This window comes from Folsomia candida, unplaced genomic scaffold (genome assembly GCF_002217175.1).
Source record: "Folsomia candida strain VU population unplaced genomic scaffold, ASM221717v1 Fcan01_Sc011, whole genome shotgun sequence".
Classification (NCBI taxonomy): domain Eukaryota; kingdom Metazoa; phylum Arthropoda; class Collembola; order Entomobryomorpha; family Isotomidae; genus Folsomia; species Folsomia candida.
The window spans coordinates 3,866,253-3,876,252 of record NW_019091203.1 but is presented as its reverse complement, the minus strand read 5'-3'; the positions used below and the strand labels follow the sequence as shown (position 1 = coordinate 3,876,252).

At 35.3% G+C, this 10,000-nt stretch overlaps 1 protein-coding gene across 1 annotated transcript; it reads right to left on the bottom strand.

Moving 5' to 3' along the window:
• Positions 1-3,404: 3,404 nt before the first annotated feature.
• LOC110854875 (elongation of very long chain fatty acids protein 6) lies at positions 3,405-9,446 on the bottom strand. The gene is made up of 6 exons (XM_035855566.1): positions 9,011-9,446; positions 8,677-8,744; positions 8,413-8,464; positions 8,231-8,329; positions 7,769-7,905; positions 3,405-7,679 (listed from the first exon to the last, which is right to left on the bottom strand). Exons 1-6 carry the CDS (start codon positions 9,376-9,378, stop codon positions 7,531-7,533), a joined length of 873 nt encoding a protein of 290 aa, XP_035711459.1. The 5' UTR covers positions 9,379-9,446; the 3' UTR covers positions 3,405-7,530.
• Positions 9,447-10,000: the final 554 nt, after the last annotated feature.

Below are 10,000 nucleotides of genomic sequence, written 5' to 3'. Positions count from 1 at the left end.
GAAAACATGTAACAGTAATTTAAGTAACGCGTACTGGGTAGCATAATTCATGTGCCCAGATACAGTTCGTCCGTCCATCTATCCGTAAGATATCTCTAGAACAGATCAATAATTTTAAGACTTGTTTCGGACATCGACGTCTAATTTTTCAACAGATATATCAAATATTTAAACAAGTTACTTTTAATTCTGCGTATGTACATACATACCTACACATAAAAGTACATGTATATGTGTTATGCTATCATTGTTGTTCATGCATTGTTGTTAATGCCTAAATCTTGTTCAAGCGATTCTTATTTTTGAGTTACAATGTGTCACATTTACGTACCCTTCACAAATTTGCACAATTTTGATTAGTTTATCCTGCATTCAAACCGGTGTAAACGAAAGGTGGCGAGAAAATTAAATTGTACGGTAGAAAAGCTGTTCTACGAGAGAAGTTCAGAAATTAATCGGCCTCGCCTTGAAGGGGGGTAATTTTGCCCAACTTTTTTGGTCGGTGCGAAATATAAACTCATATGTATCTCGGATCTCGTAGGTTAAAAATTCACCTCGCAGGGGACTACACTCAAAATTGGTTGAGTAAGTACCCCAGATTGATTTATTGCGGGACCATGTTCAGGCCGATTAATTTCCGAACTCCCTTCGTATCTCGCACACTGACGATAAGGGCTTGAAAATTTGCAAAGTAATACCCCAGAAATATTGTGGTTGGATGCAGTTCCTGTTTTTGAAAACCGCAAAAAGGTCAAAGGTCACAATTTTTGACCTAAAAGTTCATTTTTCAAATCTATCGGTGATTTTGTTTCTTGGAGGCTATATTTTTTTTAATCGATAGTCCAAGTCAATATGAACATTTTGATATCTTGTTCGGTTCTCTACGATTTTTTGACGAAAGTTATGAATTTTTGAAAATAGTAAATTTAAAAAGTTTATCATAGCGCTTATGAGAGAAGCTGGAAAAATCCGCTGATTCACGGTTATGTGATTTAATTAATTTAAGAGTCTTGTTTACTAAAATCTCAATCATGAAAATTTACCAGGATTAAATTATCAGAAGCCAGCAATACGCCCAAAAATGTAATTCAGATTTAGTCATATTCCCGCGTTACATTGTAATTCCTGATCTTAATTCGAGATGCCAATATATTAAAATGAGTCCTTAATTCCTTATTTCATTTGAAAATTCTTAAAATTTAATCGTTGGTTTCAATTCTTAATTTAAATTTTTGAAAACCACTAATTTCGAGAATTATTGCCCAGAAATGGTAACCAAATTATGTGCACATTTCTTATAATGAGACAGCATAACCGCTTGATTGATTCAATAGTATAACTAATTGGTTTGTCTATCAAATAATGTAGGCCGGATTTTCTGAAGTTGTGCCAGTTTTTTCGCGCGAGCGTTTGAAAATTTCATACTAAGTGGTACATGCTTAGTAATAATTAGTTTAATTGCACCATAAAACAAATGCTTTCGACAACCAAGGCCTTTGAGGTCAGGGGGCGTTTCCTGTAGTGCAGATATTTTTTTGGTGCAGGCTAAAGTGGCATGCAATATATGTGAAAAGTAAATATTAATTAAAACCAAAAATTTTACCACATCCAGTGCCCTGAGGGTATGCCCGGCGGGATTGACCCAATCATCAAATCTTTCGTGCCTCCAAAATATTGATGTCGAAGCCCGAAAGCAGAAGGATTATACATATATCCGCAGGATATATTGCTGCCCGACAGACGGTTAAATTGTTGTAGCGTTCACGAATTCGCATATATCTCACTTATTGATTTTACCAGTGTTTAGCATCGTCCTGAGCATACGCACCACGACGCTGGAACATTAATTTTACTATAGTTCATCTATAGATTACATATCCGTAAAAGTCTCATTTTGCCCCGACCACACCCACTGATGGCGAGAGGGTGTGGTCGTCAATATGTCTGTACTTATGCTACCATATGCTGAAAGCCGCATTTAAAAATATTGAACAGTTCAAAAGTTATGTTGATTTCACTGGTTTCGATGTAACCACACCCCCTGAGTTGAAGGGGTGTGGTAGCTAGGTCAAATAATTTTTTTATGATGTAGGGTGCCATGGGGTGCCATCCATGCGAAAAGAGAAAAAATAATTCCAAAAAAGGTATTTGACCACACCCCCTGGCGCTAAGGGGGGTGGTCCGACTGACTCCATGACCGAACTTGTCCACCCCCGATAATTGGAAATGGATTGCCAAAAACAGTTTTCAAAAATATTGATATTTTCTGGAGAAAATATTGATATCTTGCGGACAGGTGCCCAGTAATCTGATACATTTCCCTACCCGAAAATTTGAAACTTTCGAAATTAATTTCTCAGCTCTTTATGGCCATGGCATCAAAAGCTTCAAGGGTTAAGGTTCACTCATCCTAAAGTATCATTGGTAAAAATTTCAAGCAGATCTGTTATTATCAACCTCGGAAGCTCCCCTCCTTAGCAAAACGGTATTGAATCATCACCGAACGTAGTGCATATATGTATGTATATATTACTTAACCGGCACGGTGATATCGGCCATCACCGTACAGTGAAAAATATACACCGTTGTGGTGATGAAAACTCACCAGTCAGAATCAAACTGTTATCAACCCGAGGAGAATTTATACCATCACGGAGTTTAAATATGACTTCACCACATTTTTTACAGTGCACATATGTCCATATGCATGTATCATGCGTTCTTTAAGGTGAAGGTGTAGGTTTCATGTGCTGAAAGATGTCTATATGTCAATCCTGCACTACAATTGTGAATCGGTATCGATTAAGCTCATCGGTACGGAAAAATTTATGATTGGTTGACTTTGCTGGTGCATTATTGCTGCTCAATTATTGATGCCTCTTCGGCAGAAATAAACCCGCACTAAAAGAACTATGCATCACGAATTGACTATAACATGTTGTTACCAAAATCATGTCCTAACATGGATATGTCGCTTATTTGCATGAGCAATATATTCTTTGTTCCTAATAAATATGCGTTGTAATTACCAAGGCCTTGAATATATGTACACACATTTGTAAAAATATAGAAGTAAAAAATAAAAAGTGGAAATATTTGCAATCCAAGCAGGACATTTGCATAAAAGGTTTTGAACGAATAGGAAGTGTATTGCCCACTTGCGGAGAACCTGAACCTTCCTGCAGGCTGTGAACCTTTTGCCACATGGCACAGTGGGCCAGGAATTAAAAAAAATGGCCGCTAAAGCAGTGCCGCTGTTTGGCTTAACTAGTAAATGGAAATGGAAATTTTGGAAATTTTTAATAATTTTTTACAACACATTTAAAAATAAAAACATTTACATATTACATTAAAAAAAATTCGTAAATATTCTGCCAAAAGGTTTCATTATTGCAAGTATTTTTGGTCAATATTTAACAGTTACAAAAAATAAAAAATTGGAAATTTTTGTCCATATTTATGTTACGGTCTAATTAGCGGAACATTTTATACTTCATGTCGTCAAATTTGAAGCTCATCCGTAAAATCGCCACTTTATCAAAAAAGAGTGGTAAAATGAATACGTGGTTTGCAGTAAAAAGATATAAAAATTGTAGTATGATTATTCCAAATAATGATTTTACCGATGGAGGCACGTGTCATTGGGAGATCCATAAATAATTAATTCACAAGTAGTAAATTATTTTGATTGGCTTCATTTATCTTCTTGATTGTCGCAGGAACACATTAGTTTGATTACCTATGCTGTAGATATCACTTTTAAAAGTAAAGTTATCCCCCGTTTACAAGTAAGCTGTCAAAATTTTGTATTAAGTTAACTGTGAAAAATCCAGTGTAACCTTTGTTCTTTATCGAGCTAGCGTAAATTTTGATTTAGTGTAGTTTACTTAATATCAAATTAATAGCACATTTCCTTTCAAAAAGGTAACACTATTTTTAAGAGTGCATTGTCTGCTCTTTTAATTGGTAAGATAACACAAATACGCAAGAAGTTATAACGGTGATTCATATATGAATCAATACCAACTTAATTAACATCAATCTTTTTAACGGACAATGATTAAAAATTAATGGGTAATTTCTCATCGGGCAATTAAATCCTTGTGCCGTCTACGTTTGACCAGTATGTTTTAACTTACAGGATATTTATTTATCTCCGGAATTTATTTCGCACCAAATTTCTAACAGTTTTCGAAATTTTAAAAGACATCAATATTCAATCCTCTCTGCCATGTTTACAAGCTCATTTCTCCCCGTGATCAAGAATCGTTTCCGTCAATGCAAATTCCTTTACTGCATTCCATTCGATTTTGATAAAACCTCGAAAAAATTTATCAGTAGCAAGTCAATCCTTCAAATTAAAGTTTTTCGAGTTCAATGCATTTTATCCGCGTGTTACACATTTTCCATGGGTATAAATTTAGCTTTTGGGCCGATCTCGGTCACCGGAAAGTTTCAGGGTTTAGTATTTTTCTTAATGCATTTAGTTTGTGCAATAATTCGATGGAATTACAATCTTGATAATGGAACCATCCAAGTTATGAACTCGATGATGGATTTCGAGCGTTATTTACAACGAAAAGGTATACACTTTTTTCTTAACGTTTTTATAATGAGCGTACTCACGTCAACCTTCGCATATCTCGCATATCTCGCAAATTGAGAATAGAAACATAACTTGCAAAGTTTTGCGAGATATGTGAGATTTCTCAAAAAATTTGCAGGAAAACCATGGGATTTTTTTTTCGCAAATTTACCCAGCAATTGAACATGTCCTTATTTCACAAAGTAATTCTGCAAGAGAAATTACAGAAATCCATGGAAACAACCCCAAAATATGGTGTTTTTACTAAGTTCTCAGAATTTCATAAATTCAATTAATTCGGTACGAAATCGTACGAATAATTTAATCCTATATATGTTCTCGTAAGTACAAACCAAAATAGTAATCATAATCGTATATCAATAATCTGACAAGTCAGTTTGAGCAAAATGGCATGAGTCGAAAAACAGGAACTCATAACTCGTTTTTTTCACTGCTATGAAAATCTCGTTCGACTGTAACAAGGAAAAACTCTGCTAAAATTTTGGAAGCCAAGGTCACCAAAAATCAACTATTTACGATGTATTGCAAAGGTCTGAAGTAGATAAAACTGCAACTTTCACAAATATTATCGGAAGCTTGGTATCTCGGACGACCCTCAAAACCTTGGAAGCTGTGCAAACGGCTGTGCAAACGGAACCCATCCGTTCCGTACCCAACCGCTTCCACACGGTCAGGGTACGCACCACAACGTTTAGGAAAATTAAAGTACATTAAATAGGGATAAGATTTCAAGAAAAACAGAAAGCTCAAAAGTGTATAAGGATAAAAAACAGCAAGCCAAAACAGGGGTACAGGAAATTTACAAGAAATCAAGATCGAAATTTTCGGTTATTAACGACGAGAACTATCTCATATCCGACAAATTTGATGTATCAATTTCGCAATATTTCTATGCAAGAACTTGTATTGAAGTGAAATGCGACGAAAGAACTATTCCAAAAGCGAAATAACGCACAAAATGCTTGGTTTGGTTGGCCATGGGCGAAAATGGTCGCAATTTCAAGCCCCATACAATGGAAGGAATCATGACCTCCGGCGTCAACCTGGATCAATGCGTTAAGCGGCGTCTGATTCCCTTCATTTGTCTTGTTTTCTCAATAAAGAAGTCCGGGTACATTTCCTTTCAAACGGGTACCATGATCCGTAATGGTGCATTTCTGATTAGTTAACAAATTTCGCTAGTAAAGCTCCCTATTATTTCAGCAGTCATTTTTATAGATTTTTATATCACTTAATTTAAAAATACATATGTCCTATGAATTTCAGGAATGTTGACAGGTCCAGAGTCCCTCAAGGTAAAAGTTATGGTAATTTTTATCCACGTAATGGAAGCCTCCCAGACAAGCGTAGCGTTTGGTGTGTTTTTCTTCTTGACTTTGCTGCCTTGCTCGCCGCCCTTCATCTTATCCATGTTTTCCAACTGTGAAGCGTTGCGTGGTTATAAGTTGACCGGAGCAGTTCACATTTTCGAAGCTTGGATTATGTTCCACTCACTCTACTCATGTTCTGCCCTCGTCATATCAACATTTTTCATGGGGACGTTCTGCTTCCTGATGTATCTCAAAGAAATTGACAGGTATAATCATGTCAACACTAATTAGGGTAGGTCGATCCGAGTAGCTATTACCTGATCTGTCGGATCGGATAACCAACCCTAACACTAACGGCCCAGCAAATATATATACAAGGTTGTGACTAAATCTGCAAAGTTAACCGTCTAAGTTTGCAAAGACCTTGCATAAACGATCAATCTTCAACAAATCAAAGCCAATTTGCGCAATGTCTATTTTTTAAGGGATTATTGCAACACTACTTGTTCCAAAATTTGTATTACATGACGATTAGAATTATTGCTACATTTCCCATATTTCCAAAGGGGCCAAGCAATTGCATATCTCATTAGTTAATTTATTTTATGTTTCAGTAAAATTTCGACGTTTCATCACCTTCAGGAATGGATTCGAATTTACCATAGCTTCCAAGTATTGGAGAAATCTTTCAACGCCGTTCTGCAAAATCGTCTCGTACCCACAATTCTTCTCGGGGTTCCGATAGCTCAAGTGCTTGGATTATATTCGTCAATCCATCTCCACGGAATGATTGAAATGCCACAATTTCTCCTGTTTCCCATGATCTTTGTCAATTCTGGATTGATCAATATTTTAATTGTTACGATGGCATCGCGCGTCAATGTCAATTCAGCTCGGCTGCTGACCTCTGTGAAAAGATGGAGACTGAAAATCACTAAGGTCGAGAGGGCCTTTATCAAACGAAAGCTGGGGGCATGTCGCCCCCTTAAGATTAAATTGGGTTCGAACAATTTCATTGATCGAAGAACGCCACTCACCATCCAGAACTTCTGTCTTACTCAAACCATGTCGCTAACTTTGATGACGGCGAGCTACTCAGTGGTGTAAAAATTTTTAGTATATAAAACCGAGAGTATTTACACTAATGAAAATTTACTTAACTGCCACAAGGTATGTTGGTAAATTCACTATCAATGTTGACCGAATATACATAAATTCATTATTCAATTTTGTAATACATAAGTTCGTTTAAGGGAAACATTATTTTTAAGAGCATAGTGCAAGATATAAATGGGCAAGGCATTCATATACAGTAGTTTGGATCAGATTTTCGAAGTCATTGTTTGGGTATATCGCAGGATGCCTTGAACAGTGCGAAACTTTTAAACCAGTATTTCTGTAATTCATATTGCATTAAATAGGGTCTCCACTGTTGCTGACTTTCCATATTTTCGAAGTGTTCACGATTTATAAATCTATGTGATCAACTAATTTTATGTTTCAGCAAAATTTTGACGTTTTATGAGCTTTTGATAATTTATACACAAAGAATTAAATATTCAATATTTTCTACATTATTTATGTAATTTAATAAGTCATTAGTTAGATAATTACTTACATCGATTTACTCTTCATTACTGGTATTTTCCTCGATTTTGACACGACTTCTCTAAACAATAGCGTGAAGACAAAAATGAAACTTCCATAGACTACAAAACCGGCGTAAATACTTAGCGGAGCCCGATAGCATGGTATTCCTCGCCCTAAACAGAAAAGTAGAAAATATTTAGAAAATTACAATTCTCATTCGATTGTAGGCGAATGTTCATTTCAGTAAATTATTTCCACTTACATGTTAAAAAGACGGAGTAGAAATTTAGGAAAAATCCCGCCCACATTTGTAACAATTGCGCCGTCGTGATAATATTTGCCAACCAGCGGGGTGCATTCCAGCCCAATGCTTTCACCGCAAAATAAGGGTACATCAAGCTGAAAATAATTAAGATTTTTGAATCTTGTACAACACTTTAAGAAATCCGGTATTAAAATATCACCAAGCTGCATTCATGTTTGTCTGACTCTAGCTAATAGTTAGCGGTATTGATCAATCGTATGACGTAGTAATACATAAAGTTTTACCACATCATTGGCAAATTTTTGCATACCGGTCAAATTTTAAGACAAAGTGGTAAACATTTTAATACTGGAAATTAAGGCATGCCTGACTATATCAGACTTCTAAGAGTGTACATTTTAAGTATTTACACTTTTTTGGTACATAATGGGAAATAAACATTTTTTGAAAATCATTTACCTGTGCACACCATAATTCATCACGGCAAAGTATGCCCCCACCGGTTCAAAGAATGGGACAATCAGCCAGCAGTACGTTAACGTAACGATGTGATGGTACCTGGCAGAACAAAGATGATATTATGAATTATGTAAATGAGCAATTATGCATGATTAGCACGTAATTATGTATGTATTTCGTACCACTGAAGAAACAAAAGCGGCTTCTTTCTCAGTACGATGAACATTGTGTCACCTGAAAAACCAAGGTTTGATCATCGTTTTAGGGACCGTACGTAAAGGATTTAGTAAAATTTAGTAAATATAGAATTGAGAATTCATGTATTAATCGAAGGGCAAAGGTTATTTGTAAGAGTGTAAAATTTATGCGTTGCTACGCATCAAAGACGATGACATTGTTTAAATATCTATTTATAAAATAAGTTCACTTTTTTATCTTAATTTTACCTAGTTCGACAAATTTTGAATATGTGAATAGAAATATCCAGAAGGCGAAGGGAGCACTGAACTGATTCCTGAAAAAAAATAAAACAGTGTTAAAATTTCAGATAGTTTTTAATTACATTTTAAAAAATCTCTTGATTGAAATAAATAATTTTGCAATTTTTACACTCCATGATTAAAATGTAAGCATTAATTTGAATATTTAATTACTACATATATGCGATTACTAAAAATCGTTCAGCTTTTCGTACAAAAATCTCATTTGGCCTTGCTCACATTTTAGAAACATATTTCTAAAATTTCTTACAAATTGTTAATGTCAAACTTTCTCGCTTACCCGACACATATCGAATTTTGAAATCCATCCTCCCAAATTCTCACGACTAATTCTGGAACCGTTCTCACAAATCCAATAAGTGAAAAGAGACCGAGTCCTGCATTCCAGAGGAATAATTCGCCACTCAAATCAAATCCTTTCCTTCTCATCATGATCTTTTTAACCGTAAAAATCGTCGCCAAATACAAAATTCCCGTGGGAATTGGTAAAATCCAATTTTCCCCCATGGAATCTCCCCAACTCTCCCAATCTACAAGTTCAAAACTGTACGGTGTTAATATCGGGGTTCTATTCGCGCTAAGTTTCTGAAATTGTGAAAACGTAGAATTTTCAAATTCTGATATATTTGGAAATGTACAAACTTCCATTTTTATACAAGCTAAATAGTCACGATCTTCGAAGTTATCACGAGAGCACAAATTTTAGTATGTTTAACCTTCCGAAACCAGTAAATATTCTATGATGAAATTTATGCCATTCTGTCTTTATATTTATTACAAGTAAAGCATACATGACATCACGAAATCTCGGGATTTCTTTCCAACTTGCAAAACAAAATTTACTAACAAGTCATGACAGCATGACTGCGTCACATTGTTTATTTATTTATTTACTAAATTCAGCGTAAACCTGAACTTTGGACATGCCCGTGTACGAAAACTAACTATAAGATGTATGTACATCACCTCAAAAGAAACATACAAATACCTACACAAATTAGTTAACATTGTCACCCGGTATTAAGAAATCTGGTAATAAATACACTTCCGGTCCAAGTTCCCGGACACTACTTTAAATACACACAAGATAAAGATTGTAACCCGTTTGACATGTTTAAACATTAAATTAGGGAGCCGTCTCACCTGGAATTTGATGAAGTCAATACAAACGTAAAGACAAACAGTGTAAATTCGCTGGTTATGCGAATTGTTTAGCATCTTAATTATATATGTGCAAAGGTGAATGCGAATTTGTGTGTAATAATGGCCA

Excerpts from the sequence above, each read along its gene's own strand:
- LOC110854875 (XM_035855566.1), bottom strand. The coding sequence starts at position 9,378 with ATGGAAGTTTGTACATTTCCAAATATATCAGAATTTGAAAATTCTACG. Across the intron at positions 8,465-8,676 it reads TTCAAAATTTGTCGAACTAG|GTGACACAATGTTCATCGTA; the intron begins GTAAAATTAAGA and ends TTGGTTTTTCAG. Across the intron at positions 8,330-8,412 it reads CCGCTTTTGTTTCTTCAGTG|GTACCATCACATCGTTACGT; the intron begins GTACGAAATACA and ends TTGTTCTGCCAG.